This window comes from Emys orbicularis, chromosome 21 (assembly GCF_028017835.1).
Source record: "Emys orbicularis isolate rEmyOrb1 chromosome 21, rEmyOrb1.hap1, whole genome shotgun sequence".
Lineage (NCBI taxonomy): Eukaryota > Metazoa > Chordata > Testudines > Emydidae > Emys > Emys orbicularis.
In genome coordinates this window covers 19,051,754-19,066,262 of record NC_088703.1, presented here as the reverse complement: position 1 = coordinate 19,066,262, position 14,509 = coordinate 19,051,754, and the positions used below count along the sequence as shown (strand labels likewise).

At 71.7% G+C, this 14,509-nt stretch overlaps 1 protein-coding gene across 1 annotated transcript in view; it reads left to right on the top strand.

Annotated features, from left to right (window-relative positions):
- Positions 1-12,777, top strand: part of LOC135893063 (myosin-10-like) — a 17,997-nt gene extending 5,220 nt beyond the window's left edge. The window contains 19 exon segments of the mRNA XM_065420852.1: positions 1,101-1,314; positions 2,146-2,266; positions 2,268-2,291; positions 2,869-2,952; positions 2,954-3,031; positions 3,033-3,077; positions 4,166-4,270; positions 5,038-5,190; positions 5,924-6,172; positions 6,635-6,847; positions 7,520-7,732; positions 7,838-7,999; positions 8,341-8,469; positions 8,639-8,727; positions 9,225-9,348; positions 9,628-9,836; positions 10,166-10,274; positions 10,796-10,968; positions 12,627-12,777. Coding sequence (XP_065276924.1) covers positions 1,101-1,314; positions 2,146-2,266; positions 2,268-2,291; positions 2,869-2,952; positions 2,954-3,031; positions 3,033-3,077; positions 4,166-4,270; positions 5,038-5,190; positions 5,924-6,172; positions 6,635-6,847; positions 7,520-7,732; positions 7,838-7,999; positions 8,341-8,469; positions 8,639-8,727; positions 9,225-9,348; positions 9,628-9,836; positions 10,166-10,274; positions 10,796-10,968; positions 12,627-12,777 — 2,645 coding nt within the window.
- The last annotated feature ends 1,732 nt before the right edge of the window (positions 12,778-14,509 follow it).

Sequence of the window (14,509 nt, the reverse complement as noted above, 5' to 3'; positions counted from 1 at the left end):
GAGCGCTGACCCGCTCTCCCCCCTCCCCCCGCGGCGCTGACCCGCGCTCTCCCCCTCCCCCCCCGCGGCGCTGACTCCGCTCTCTCCCCCTCCCCCCGCGGCGCTGTCCCGCTCTCCCCCCTCCCCCCGCGTGGCGACCCGCTCTCCTCCTCCCCCCACCCCCCGTGGCACTGACCTGCTCTCCCCCTCCCCCCCGCAGCACTGATCTGCTCTCTCTCCTCCCCCCCGCGGCGCTGACCCGCTCTCTCTCCTCCCCCCCGCGGCGCTGACCCGCTCTCTCTCCTCCCCCCCGCGGCGCTGACCCGCTCCTCCCCCTCCCCCTGAAGCGCTGACCCGCGCTCTCTCCCGTCCTCCGCGGCGCTGACCCCACTCTCCCCCCCCCCTCCTGGCGCTGACCCCGCCCTCTCCCCCTCCCCCCGCGGCACTGACCCCGCTCTCTCCCCCCCCTCGGCACTGACCCGCTCTCTCTCCTCCCCCCCCGCAGCACTGACCCGCTCTCCCCCCTCCCCCCCACGCGGCGCTGACCCGCTCTCTCCCCCCTCCGCCCCCCGCGGCGCTGACCCGCTCTCTCCCCCCCCTCCGCCCCCCGCGGCACTGACCATCTCCTCCCCCCTCCCCCCCGGCGGCACTGACCCGCTCTCTCTCCTCCCCCCGCGGCGCTGACCCGCTCTCCCCCTCCCCCCGGCGGTGCTGTCCCGCTCTCCCCCCCTCCCCCCGCGTGGTGACCCGCTCTCCTCCTCCCCCCCCGCGGCACTGACCTGCTCTCTCTCCTCCCCCCCGCGGCGCTGACCCGCTCTCCCCCCTCCCCCCTGAAGCGCTGACCCGCTCTCCCCCCCTCCCCCCGCGGTGCTGACCCGCTCTCCCCCCCCTCCCCCGGCGGCGCTGTCCCGCTCTCCCCCTCCCCACCCCGCGGTGCTGACCCGCTCTTTCCCCCCTCCCCACCCGACGCTGAGCCGCTCTCTCTCCTCCCCTCGGCGGTGCTGTCCCGCTCTCCCCCCTCCCCCCGCGTGCCTGACCCGCTCTCCCCCTCCGCCCGCGGCGCTGACCCGCTCTCCCCCCCCCCCCCCCCCGCGGGCGCTGACCCGCTCTCTGCCCCGCAGGGTGGAGGAGGGAGGCAGCCCAGAAGAACCAGGTGCTGAAGGCCCTGCGGGAGCTGCAGGCCCAGCTGACGGAGCTGCAGGAGGACGTGGAGACGGAGCGGGCGGCTCGGGCCAAGGCCGAGAAGCAGCGACGGGACCTGGGCGAGGAGCTGGAGGCCCTGAAAACCGAGCTGGAGGATACGCTGGACTCCACAGCCACCCAGCAGGAGCTACGGTGCGGTGCTGCCCATGTCCCCCGCGCCTGGCTCGGCTCCCCCCAGAGCTAGCCGCATCCCCGCGCACCTTGCCCAGAGCCAGCTGCATCCCCGCGCACCTTCCCTGGAGTCGCCCACGTCCCCGGGCCTGGCTCGGCTCCCCCCAGAGCTAGCCGCATCCCCGCGCACCTTGCCCAGAGCCAGCCGCGTCCCCGCGCATCTTCCCCAGAGCCGCCCACGTCCCCGGGCCTGGTTCGCCTCCCCCGAGAGCCAGGCGCATCCCCCGCGCACCTTCCCCAGAGCCACCCCGTGTACCCCAGGCATGGCTCGCCTCCCCCCAGAGCCAGCTGCATCCCTGCGCACCTTCCCCAGAGCCAGCCGCATCACCGCACACCTTCCCCGGAGCCGCCCATGTCCCTGGGCCTGGCTCGCCTCCCCCCAGAGCCAGCCGCATCCCCTCACACCTTCCCCGGAGCCGCCTGCCTCCTCGGGCCTGGCCTGCCTATCCCTGGGTTTGGCGTGCACCATCCCCTGAGCCCCACCTGCCTCCCCCAGAGCCAGCCGCATCCCTCTGTGCCTGGCCTGTCTAGCCCTGGGGCTGGCTGTGTCCCCAGGCCTGGCCCACCTCACCCCAGAGCCAGCTGCATTCCCACGCACCTAGTCCACTTCCCCCGGGAGCCGGCCACGTCCCCACACACCCACGACCGCCTCCCCCCAGAGCCAGCTGCATCCCTGTGCACCCAAGTCCCCGTGCACCCAGCCCACCCCACCTCTCAGCATAGGGCGAGGGGGCCCTGGAGAAGTAGCCCCTGAGCGCTTCCCCGCCCGTGGCTCACCGCTGCCCCCTGCAGGTCGAAGCGGGAGCAGGAGGTGGCCGAGCTGAAGAAGGGGATCGAGGACGAGGTGAAGGTGCACGAGGCCCAGGTGGTGGAGATGCGCCAGCGACATGCCCACGCCCTGGAGGAGCTGTCCCGAGCAGCTGGAGCAGTCGCGCCGGGTAGGGGGCCGGGAGGGGAAGGGTCCTCCATGGGGCTAGGTCCCCCCCTGCATCAGCCCCCCTGCTCTTCCATGCCCAGACCTCCATCATGCCGGGCTCCCCCAGCCTTCCCCCCTTCCACCTCCCCCCGGTGCTGCCTGGGGAGAGCTCAGTGGGGTCAGCACGGGCAGGGGCTGGGAGCCAGGACTCCTGGGTTCTCTCCCTGGCTCTGGGGAGGGGAGTGGGGGGCTAGTGGTGAGAGCAGGGGGGCTGGGACTGGCAGGCCGGACTCCTGGGTTCTCTCCCTGGCTCTGGGAGGGGAGTGGGGGCTAGTGGTGAGAGCAGGGGGGCAGGCCCTGGCAGGCCGGACTCCTGGGTTCTCTCCCCTGGCTCTGGGAGGGGAGTGGGGGCTAGTGGTGAGAGCAGGGGGGCAGGCCCTGGCAGGCCGGACTCCTGGGTTCTCTCCCTGGCTCTGGGAGGGGAGTGGGGGCTAGTGGTGAGAGCAGGGGGGCAGGGGACTGGCAGGCCGGACTCCTGGGCTCTCTCGGGCTCTGGTGTGGGGTGTTAGCTCTGTATGAGGTGGTTCTCGGCCCCGCAGGTGAAAGGCGCCCTGGAGAAGGCGAAGCAGACGCTGGAGGGGGAGAAGGTGGAGCTGGTGCAGGAGGTGAAGGGACTGCAGGCCCGCCCGGCTGGACTCAGACCAGCGCCGCAAGAAGCTGGAAGGGCAGGTGCAGGAGCTGCAGATCCGGGCCAGCGAGGCCCGAGCGAGCCAAGGCCGAGCTCGCCGACCGCGTGGGCAAGCTGCAGGTGAGACCCCCCTGGATCGGACCCATGGATCCCACCCCCTCCATCTACCCTGTTATCCCGCCCCCTCCATCACCCCTCTGAGCCCATCTACCCCCGGTATCCTGCCCCCTCCATCACCCCTCTGAGCCCATCTACCCCGGTATCCTGCCCCCTTCCTGCCCCCTGGATCGGACCCATGCATCCCGCCCCCCTCCATCTACCCCGGTATTCTGCCCCCTCCATGCCCCCTGGATTGGACCCATGGATCCCCGCCCCCTCCATCTACCCTGTTATCCCGCCCCCTCCATCACCCCTCTGGGCCCATCTACCCTGGTATCCCACCCCCTCCATCACCCCTCCGAGCCCATCTACCCGGTATCCTGCCCCCTGGATCAGACCCATGGATCCCACCCCGTCCATCTACCCTGTTATCCCGCCCCCTCCATCACCCCTCTGGGCCCATCTACCCCGGTATCCTGCCCCCTCCATGCCCCCTGGATTGGACCCATGGATCCCGCCCCCTCCATCTACCCTGTTATCCCGCCCCCCTCCATCACCCCTCTGGGCCCATCTACCCTGGTATCCCGCCCCCTCCATCACCCCTCTGAGCCCATCTACCCCGGTATCCTGCCCCCTTCCTGCCCCCTGGATCGGACCCATGGATCCCGCCCCCTCCATCTACCCCGGTATTCTGCCCCCTCCCTTCCCCCTGGATCACACCCCCACACCCATCTACCCCCTGGTATCCTGCCCTCTCCATCCCACCCACGGGCCCATCTACCCCATATCCTGCCCCCCTCCATCACCCCCTGCAGGCCCATCTACCCCAGTATGCCGCCCCCTCCCTGCCCCCTGGATCAGACCCATGGATCCTGCCCCCTCCACCTACCCCAGTATCCTGCTGCCTCCCTGTCCCCTGGTCCATCTACCCCAGTATCCCACCCCCCTCCCTGGGTCCCATCTAAGCTGGTATCCTGCTTCCTCCATCACCTCCCGGGCCCCATCTACCCCAGTATCCTGCCCCCCCCCCCCGATCACACCCTGTGGGATGACGGGGGGCCATGGAGCAGGGTCGCTGAGCCCCCCCCGCCCCGTCTCCCCCCGGGCAGAGTGAGCTGGACAGCGTCTCGGGGGCCCTGGGCACCACGGAGTCGAAGACGACCAAGCTCGCCAAGGAGCTGGCCAGCGTGGAGTCCCACCTGCAGGATGCCCAGGTAGGGGCTGAGCCCAGCAGGTGCCGGGTTGGGGGAGTGGTTTGGGGCGGGGGGACGGGGTTGGGAATGGGGCCTGGGTGGGGGGGAGCAACGTGGGGTGGGGATGGGGAAGCGGGGCCTGAGCGGTGTGGGGAGGGTGGTGTCTGGTAGGCACAGGGCAGCTCTGCCCCTGGGCCTGGGGGTCTGGCAGGGGGCTGTGGTGGGGTCTCTGCCCCGGGGTCGGGGGGAGGGGCCTGCGGCGGGGTCTCTGCCCTGGGGGGCTGGGGGTGGGGGGCGGGGCCTGCGGTGGGGTCTCTGTCCCCGGGGTCAGGGCCTGCGGCGGGGTCTCTGTCCCGGGGACAGGGGGCGGGGCCTGCGGTGGGGTCTCTGTCCTGGGGTCAGGGGGCGGGGCCTGCGGTGGGGGTCTCTGGTTGGGGGGAGGGGCCTGCGGCGGGGTCTCTGCCCCGGAGTCGGGGGGGCGGGGCCTGCGGCGGGGTCTCTGTCCTGGGGTCAGGGGGCGGGGGCCTGCGGTGGGGTCTCTGGTCGGGGGGGAGGGGCCTGCGGCGGGGTCTCTGTCCCGGGGTCAGGGGGGCGGGGCCTGCGGCGGGGTCTCTGCCCCGGGGTTGGGAGTCGGGGCCTGTGGCGGGGTCTCTGGTCGGGGGGAGGGGCCTGCGGCGGGGTCTCTGCTGGGGTCGGGGGGGGAGGGGCCTGTGGCGGGGTCTCTGCCCCGGGGTCGGGGGGGGAGGGGCCTGCGGCAGGGTCTCTGACTCTCCCCCTCCCTGCCCCAGGAGCTGCTGCAGGAGGAGACGCGGCAGAAGCTGGCGCTGGGCTCGCGGGTGCGGCAGCTGGAGGAGGAGAAGGGCGCCGTGCTGGAGCAGCTGGAGGAGGAGGAGGCTGCGAAGGCCAACTTCAGCCGCCAGATCCAGGCCCTGCAGCAGCAGGTGAGCCCGGCCCGGGGCCGCAGGGGGGTGCAGCCAGCCCGGAGCTGGTTCCGTGTGCACAGCAGTGGGGGGTGCCGCGGGGGCACTGTGAGGGTGCAGGGGATGCAGTGGGTGCCAAGTGCTGGCGCAGTGTGAGGGGCACAGTGGGTGCTATGTGAGGGGTGCCAGGGGGGCAGTGTGGGGATGCAGTGAAGGGGACGCAGTGGGTGCACAGCACTGCTGCAGTGTGCTTGGCACGGCGGGTGCAGTGTTTCCTGCCCCGGCCCCCTCTTTGTTCTGTCCCTGCTCGCGTCCCAGCATCTCCCAAGGGCAGGGCCATTTGCTGGTTGGGGTGGGGAGCGTGTCCTGGGACTGGCTGCCTTGGTATGGGGGGCTGTGGGGGCACGTTGAGCCAGCCGGCTCCAGGGTGGGGGGTTCCGGGGGCCCGTGGGACCGGCTGGCTCCGTGTGGGGGGGCTGTGGGGTCGCGTGGGGCCGTCCTGCTCTGGGGTGGGGGGCTGTGGGGGCACATGGGGCCGGCTGGCTCCGGAGTGGGGGGCTCCGGGGGCACGTGGGGCCGCCCTGCTCTGGGTTGAGGGGATATGGGGGCGCGTGGGGCCGGCCGGCTCCAGAGTGGGGGGCTCCGGGGGCGCGTGGGGCCAGCCGGCTCCAGGGTGGGGGGCTCCGGGGGCACGTGGGGCCGGCCGGCTCCGGGGTGGGGGGCCCCACGCCCCGGCTGACCCCGCTGCCGGCAGGTGGTGGATGCGCGGCGGAAGTTGGAGGAGGACGCGGGCACGGCGGAGGCGCTGGAGGAGGCCCGGCGGCGGGCGGCCCGGGAGCTGGAGCTGCTGGGGCAGCGCTGGGAGGAGAAGGCGCAAGCGGCTGAGAAGCTGGAGAAGACCCGGGCGCGGCTGCAGCAGGAGCTGGACGACGCCAGCCTGGAGCTGGGCCAGCAGCGCCAGGCTGTGGCCAACCTGGAGCGCCGGCAGAAGAAGTTTGACCAGGTGAGGGCGCAGTCCCCTGCCCCCGATCCTTCACTGCTCCCCACCCGTCCCTGCTGCTGCATACTGCCCCACCCCCCCGCTGCTCCCCCCCACATGCTCCCCCACACTGTCCCCACCCTCCACTGCTCCCCTCCCCCGTAGTCCCCACCCCTGCTTCCTCCCTGCCCCTCGCAGCTGCTTCCCCCCCCACTGCCCTCCTTCCCCCTTTCCTCCCACACTGATCCCAACCCCCCCATGCTACCCTCCCCCACAGCCGCTGACTCCTCCATCCACCAACCTCCCCATCCAACAGCCACTGACTTCCCCCTCCCCACGTCCCACCAACCCTCCACTGCTACTGATCCTCCCAAATCCTACTCACCCCTCCCCTGACCCTCCCTCCGGCCCCCCAGCCTGGCCAGGGCTCCCCTTCCCCACCCCCCAGCCTGGCCAGGCCCCCCCTGACGCGCTGGTCCCCGGCAGATGCTGGCGGAGGAGAAGCTGGTGTCGGCGCGCCACGCGGAGGAGCGGGACCGGGCCGAGGCCGAGGCCCGGGAGAAGGAGACCAAGGTGCTGTCGCTGACCCGGGCGCTGGAGGAGTCGCTGGAGCTGCGGGAGGAGCTGGACCGGCAGAACAAGCAGCTCCGGGCTGAGCTGGACGACCTGGTCAGCTCCAAGGACGACGTCGGCAAGAACGTAAGGAGCCCCGCCCGGACGCCTGGGTTCCGCCACCACCTCGGCGTGGGGAGGGAGGCCTGGGCTGGGAGCCAGGATTCCTGGGTTCTCTCCCCAGCTCTGGGAGGGGTATGGGGTCTAACACAGCTGTATGTACCTGGGAGGGCCATGGCATGGTGCATTCTGGGAGCCCTGGTGTGGTGCACGTTGGGAGCCCTGGGCCGTGCCCCCGGGAGGGCCATGGCGCGGTGCATGCTGGGGACGGCGGCGCGGTGCATGCTGGGAGCCCTGGTGCGGTGCATGCTGGGAGCTCTGGGCCGTGCCCCCGGGAGGGCTGTGGTGCGGTGCATGCTGGGAGCCCTGGTGCGGTGTATGCTGGGGGCCCTGGTGTGGTGCATGCTGGGAGCTCTGGGCCGTGCCCCCGGGAGGGCCGTGGTGCGGTGCATGCTGGGAGCCCTGGTGCGGTGTATGCTGGGGGCCCTGGTGCGGTGCATGCTGGGAGCTCTGGGTCGTGCCCCCGGGAGGGCCGTGGCGCGGTGCATGCTGGGGACGGCAGCGCGGTGCATGCTGGGAGCCCTGGTGCGGTGCATGCTGGGAGCTCTGGGCCGTGCCTCCAGGAGGGCCGTGGTGCGGTGCCTGCTGGTGATGCTGGCTCAGTGCACTCTTGGAACCCTGGTCCGTGCCCTCCCGCAGGTGCACGAGCTGGAGCGGTCGAAGCGGGCGCTGGAGCAGCAGGTGCAGGAGATGCGGGCGCAGCTGGAGGAGCTGGAGGACGAGCTGCAGGCCACGGAGGACGGGAAGCTGCGGCTGGAGGTGACCCTGCAGGCCATGAAGGCGCAGCACGAGCGGGACCTGCAGAGCCGCGACGACAGCAACGACGACAAGAAGAAGCTGCTTGCCAAGCAGGTGGGGGCGGCCGGGGGGTGCCGGGGCTGGGCTGGCGGCAGGCCGGGGCCTGCTGGGCGCAGGGCGGGCACTGGCCGTGGGTGACCCCTGCCCCCCCCCCCCCAGGTGCGGGACCTGGAGCAGGAGCTGGATGGCGAGCGGAAGCAGCGGGCCCAGGTGGGGGCGGCGCGGAAGAAGCTGGAGCTGGACCTGCAGGAGGTGCTGGGACAGATCGACGCCGCCAACAAGGGGCGCGAAGAGGCTGTCAAGCAGCTCCGGAAACTGCAGGTGGGGTGTGTGGCTTGGGGCCGGGGGAGGGGCCTGGGGGCCGGGGGAGGGGCCTGGGGGCTGGGGGCGGAGCCGGGGGGACTAGGGGAGGGGCATCGGGCACCCAACTGGGCCACAGGGGAAGCCAGAAGGGGAGCAATGCATGCTGGGAGCTGGAGTATCTTGTTCTTTCTCCTCCTGCATTATTGGACCCTGGCATCCGGGCCCCCCAGCGGTGGGGCTTGCTCTGCGTTACGGGACTCCGGCGTCCGGATGCCCCAAGAGTGGAACTTACCCTTCATTATGGGACCCCGGCGTCCGGTGGGGGAGTCTCTCACTTGCTCTCAACCCATCCCCTGCAGGCCCAGATGAAGGAGCTGTGGCGGGAGATGGAGGAGTCGCGCACGTCCCGCGAGGAGATCTTCATCCAGTCCAGGGAGAACGAGAAGAAGCTGAAAAACTTGGAGGCGGAGCTACTTCAGCTGCAGGAGGTGAGGGGGTGGGGCTCTTTCATTTGGGGGCTGGGCTAGTGCAGCGACATGAGGCGAGGGGGTGGAGCTATTGTGGTGGGGGTGGGTACGTGCTGTGGGGGGGTGTCAACACCCCACGAGCACAGCCAAGCCCCCCCCCCACCCCTGACCCCTCCCCTGCCCGTTCCAGGAGCTGGCGGCGGCCGAGCGAGCCAAGCGGCAGGCGCAGCAGGAGCGTGACGACCTGGCCGACGAGCTGGCCAATGGCGCCAGCGGCAAGTGAGTGCCCCGCCCACTGCATAGGCCCCGCCCACTGCTGTAGGATCCGCCCCTGGTGATGATGAGTGCCCTGGGCCCTGCCTGCTGCACAAAGCCCGCTCCCCCTGCCCGTGGTGGGCCCCGCCCTGCCACTCCCCTGCTGTCTGGCCTGTTGTGAGCTCCACCCCCTGCTGCCATGGGCCCCGCCCCCTGTCCCTGCCCCACCCACTGCCACGCCCTCTGTCCCTGCCCCATGCCTGCCCCACCCATGTCCCGCCCCTGCCCCACCCCTGCCTTACCCATGCCCCCATGTATGCCATGCCCATGCCCCACCCCATCCTTTCACTTGCCCTGCCCACTGCCCCATGCCCCGCCCACACCCCTTTGTGAACACCGTGCCCCCAGCCGCTGCCGATGCCACGACCATTCTCCTGGGCACGGAGCAGGAGCTGCTCGCGCCAGAACCGCCCCTGCCCCGGGCTCCCAGCCCCACTCAGCCCGGCCCCGCCTCCCTGCAGGTCGGCGCTGCTGGATGAGAAGCGGCACCTGGAGGCCCGGATTGGGCAGCTGGAGGAGGAGCTGGACGAGGAGCAGAGCAACACGGAGCTGCTGAACGACCGTTACCGCAAGCTGAGCCTGCAGGTGGGCGCGGGGGGGGGGGGTGTGAGTGTGTGTTGAGAACCCTGCACCCCAGCGCCCCCCGCCGAGCCCGCTCCCCGCGGCCCAGTGCCCCCCGCCGAGCCCCTGCGCCCCCCCGCCGAGCCCGCTCCCCGCGGCCCAGCACCCCCCGCCGAGCTCCCCGCGGCCCAGCGCCCCCTTGTGCCACCCTAGGGCTTCGGGGCCTGCACTGCCTGCCAGGGGATGCGCCCGCTGGGGCAGGGGCTCCCAGGCGCCGCGTGACCAGCCCCCGCCCCCCCGCAGGTGGAGACGCTGACGACGGAGCTGGGGGCCGAGCGCAGCTTCTCGCAGAAGGCGGAGAACGCCCGGCAGCAGATGGAGCGGCAGAACAAGGAGCTGCGGGCCAAGCTGGGCGAGCTGGACTCCTCCGTCAAGGCCAAGTACAAGCTGACCATCGCCACCCTGGAGGCCAAGGTGGCCCAGCTGGAGGAGCAGTTGGAGCAGGAGTCCAGGTGACCCTGGGGCCAGGCGGGCGGGGGGTGGGCGGGGGGGGGCTACCCAGCATGCCCTGGGGCTGGACAGCAGGGTAGGGGTAGGGGGGCAGAGTTGGGAACCAGGTACCCAGCATGCTCTGGGGCTGTATCCCCTGGGGTATAACCCACTGCTGTGGGACCAGGGGGCCTGACTACCCAGAATGCCCCTGGGGCGGGGGGCTTGCCGTTTGTCTACCCAGAACCCTCTGGGGGGTCACAGAAGGGATGTGGCTGCCCTGGGGGATTCTGGGTACGGTGCACCCCCCCTTGAGCCTGGTGCTGACCCCCCCGTGTCCCTCCCGGCTCAGGGAGCGGATCCTGTCTGGGAAGCTGGTGCGTCGGGCGGAGAAGCGGCTGAAGGAGGTGGTGCTGCAGGTGGAGGAGGAGCGTCGGAGCGCCGACCAGTTCAAGGACCAGGTATGTGCCCGCCCCATGGCGTCTCCCCCCGACCCCCTGCCCTGCCCCATGGCGCCCCCTGCCAGCCCCATGGCCTGCTCGGCCCCTCGTGGCACAGCACCCCCCCCCCGCCGACACCAATACCCTGCAGCACGGCATCCCCCACTGACCCACTACCCTGCCCTGCCCCACAGCGCCCCCTACCAGCCCCGTGCCCTGCCCCACGGTGCCCCCTGCCAGCCCCATGGCCTGCTTGGCCCCTCGTGGCACAGCACCCCCCCCCGCCGACACCAATACCCCACAGCACGGCATCCCCCACTGACCCACTGCCCTGCCCAGCCCCATGGTGCCTCCTGCCAGCCCCCTGCCATGCCCTGCTTGGCCCCTCGTGGCACAACGCACCCCCCGCCAGGCCCCTGCCAAACCTCCCCCCGCCGGCACGTGTGGCCCAGCGCCCCGCACTTCCTGTGGCACAGAGCCCCCTAGTGCCGCCCCCCTGCCCTGCCCTGCCCCCGCCGAGCCGCCCGCTCCGTGCCCGGCAGGTGGAGAAGGGCCACATCCGGCTGAAGCAGCTGAAGCGGCAGCTGGAGGAGGCGGAGGAGGAGGTGTCGCGGGCGAACTCCAGCCGGCGCCGCATGCAGCGGGAGCTGGACGACGTCACTGAGTCGGCCGAGTCCATGAACCGCGAGGTCACCACGCTGCGCAACCGGCTCAGGTGACCGGGGGGCGCTGGGCACTGGGGGGGGGCAGGGGCACCAGGCGGTGGCTGGTGGCACCGGGGGATTGCTGTGAACTGGAGGACGAGCCCTCGAGGTGCCGGGGGGCGGGAATTTGAACCCGGCTGCTCTAGGGGGCCTGGGTCCTACAGAGGGGGTCAGAAACCGGCTCTCCCCGCAGGGCTGCGGGGGGGGGGGGGGGGGGATGGAACCTGGCTCTCCCCGCGGGGCTGGGGGGGAGCTGGGGGGGGGTGGAACCCGGCTCTCCCCGTGGGGCTGGCGGGGGACCCAGCTCTCCCCACCTGGCCGCTGGGCACCCATCTAATTCCTACCATACTGATGAGTCCTGACCCCAGAGCTCTTCCCGCCGTGCCCCAGACAGCCCCCTCAGGGATGGGGGTCGGTCCGGCTCTCGGGGGCAGGGTGGGGGGCGTGTGCTGCTTGGGGCCAGCTGGTGCTGGAGAAGGGTGTCAGCCGGGCAGCGCCACCAAGGCTCAGGTGAAAGGGGTCTATGCGCAGCACAATAGTTCAGCACAGGAGGGGAAACTGAGGCACGGGCCGGGGGTGGGACCCGCAGAAGAGCCACGAAGAGAACCCAGGCGTCTGGGCTCCCAGCCCTTCCCCCCCCCCGACCCGCCTGCTGTGTCCACTAGCCCCCATCTCTCCGTGGCTGGGGCGGTCTCTGTCTCTCTCTCTCTCACTTTCTCCGTCTCTCCTGTTTCCTTCTCTCTCTTCCGACCCCCCAGCAAGTTGGAGCGTCTCCAGCGCAAGTACGTCCCCCCCCCCCGGCTCCTGCTGCCCCCCGACATGCCAGCCCTGTGTGCTGTGTGGCAGTGCCTGCTCCCAGCGCCCCGCGGGGGGGGGGGGGGTCTGCTTGTGTGTGTGTGTGGAGGGGGGGGGAGGGGCTGAGCCATCGACTGGGAAAGGGATCCCCCCGAGTTCCCTCTGCCCCCTCCTGGGGTCCCCCAATCCAAACTCCCCTCCCCCCACCAACAGTCCCCCTGTCCGAGCTCCCTCTGCCCCCTCTTGAGCTCAGGAAGTCCCCCCCCCCCGCGCTGTGGGATCCCGCTCCCGACCCATTCTCTTCCCCTCCCCCACCACACACGGCCCCCCCCCCCAGTACAGTCCCAGGCACCGGCTGGTGGGGGGCAGTTACCGGCGTCGGGGGGGGCCCTCGGATCCCCAGGCTCTGCTGTGTGACGCTGCTGCTGCGGTCAGCTTGGGGGGGTTGGCGGGGCTGCCGGGGGGGGGGGCGTGTGGGGCCAAGTGTGTCATGTCTAGCCTCTTCCGGCAAGGGCGCCGGGCAGGGCGGGGCGGGGGTGCTGTGGGGGGTGTGGGCATGGGGTGTGGGGCCTCCAAGGAGGGCGCTGCTGGTTGTGGGGGGTACTGGGGGCACCGTGGGGGTGCTGGCTGTGGTGGGGGCCCAGGGGGTGGGAGCAGGGGAGCTGGCGGGGGGGGGAAGGGGGCAACAGTGCTAGCTGGGGGGGACCCTGTGGGACCAGGGGAGCACTGTTGAAGCTGGGGTGCTGGCTGTGGGGGGCCCTAGGGAGGTGAACTAGGGGCCACGGTGGGGGCGCTGACTTGGGGCCCGCCGTGGGAGCAGGCAGGAGTGCTGTGGGGGGCCCATGGCCCGGACTGACCCCTCTTTCCCCCCCAGGCGCGGCCCCCTGACGTTCACCACCCGCACGGTGCGTCAGGTCTTCCGGCTGGAGGGCGTCTCAGACGATGAGGCCGACGGGCCCGACGCGGAGACCCCGGCCCCCGACCACCAGCCGCAGCCCCCCCCGGCCGAGCCCCCCGCCCCGTGAGGAGCCCTGGGACCGGGCCCCCCGGCGCAGCGACGAAGCCAGGCTCAGCACTGGGCCTTGGGCCCCATCCCGGCCCCACGCTGGGGGCTGGTCGCAGATCAGGCAGCACTTTAGAATGGGGGGCTCTGGGGGGGTGGCTGCATCCTAACTAGATCCCCTATGAAATAACCCCCCTGCCCCCCACCAGGATCTGACCGCTGGGGGGCACAGCATCAGCACCCCCCCTTGGGATCCCCCCCGACCCAGCACCACCAGCCTGGGATCTGCCCCCCCCAAATCAACACTCCCCCTGGCCTGGGATCCCCCCTCACCCAGCACCCCCCACCTGGGATCCCCCCTGGACCCAGCACACTCCCGCTGACCTGGGATCCCCCCGACCCAGCACCCCCCCGCCTGTTCAGCCCCAGGACTAGAGGGGCCGCCCGAGCACATTCCCCCGCTTCCCCGCGTCATGCTCCCCTGTGGGGTGGGGCTGGCCGGGGGCGCCCCCCACCCTATACCCTGGAAGAAGCAGGCACTGAAGGGTTAACGGGCTCCCTGGGGCCGAACCCCCCCCTCAGATCCAGTTCTGGGCCCCACGTGTGTGTCACCCCTGGCTGCTGGGTCTGGCCCCCGCCTGGGCACCCCGGCCTCCGGCCCAGCCATCAGGGGCACCCGGGGCCTCATTGGCTTCAGCCCCCTCCCTGCCCTCTGGAGCCGCCCCGCCCCCCGGGCCCATCTACCCCGGTGACCCGCCCCCTCCCTGCCCTCTGGAGCCGCCCCGCCCCCCGGGCCCATCTACCCCGGTGACCCGCCCCTCCCTGCCCTCCCTGGGCCCATCTACCCCGGTATCCCGCCCATCTAGCCCCACATCCTGCCCCCCCCCATCCCTTTGAGGATCGGGACGCTGAGTTTTCCCACATCTCAGCAGCTCAGTGTAAACCCTAGTGGGCCCCTGTGGGGTTACGGCCAATACACAGGACCCCCCCCCTCCGCCCCCAATGGCCACAGGAGAGATGGAAACTCTTTGCTAAGCCCTCCCCCCCTCCCCCCGCTTCAGCAAACGCTGGGTCGCCAAATCCCCCCCCCCCTCCCCCGGGCCCCTTTTCCTAGCGTCTCTTGGCCTTTGGCTGTGGGGGTCACCCCCTCTCCCCGGTTGGATCCTGCCCCCCCCGTGTTATTCTCTCCGCACAGTGATTTGCGGGGGGGGGCTCCTAAGGTGGCTGGGTCTGGAGCCGTTGGCTTGTGGGCTGCGTGGGGCCGTTGTGGGGTGTTTTGGCCCCCGGGGCGGGCGCTGGCTGGGTGAGGACGCGGGGGGTTCTGTTTGCTTTTCGTTTTACCCCCCGGTTTGTGTCTTCTATTAAAGTTCATCTCGGATTCCCCGCGCGTGGCTGCCTGGTGGGGCCGGACGGGCGGGCGAGACGCACACAGGAGATGCGAAGAGACGGGGGTGGTTTATTGACACCCCCAGCTTGGAGCGTGGGGGGGGGGGGGATTAAAAGCTGGGGCCTGCCCCTCACGGCGTTTCCAGGGGAGCTGAGTTTGGCCGGGACCCCGGCACCCGGCCTAGGCCCCATCGCAGTCACCGGAGGCAGAGACCAAAGCTACAATCTTAGTGCAGGGGAGGAGCCGGGGAGAGAACCCAGGAGTCCTGGCTCCTGGCCCCCGCTGCTCTAAGCACTAGACCCCGCTCCCCTCCCAGGGCCAGGGAGAGGACCTGGAGTCCTGGCTCCCGGCCTCTGCTGCTCTAACC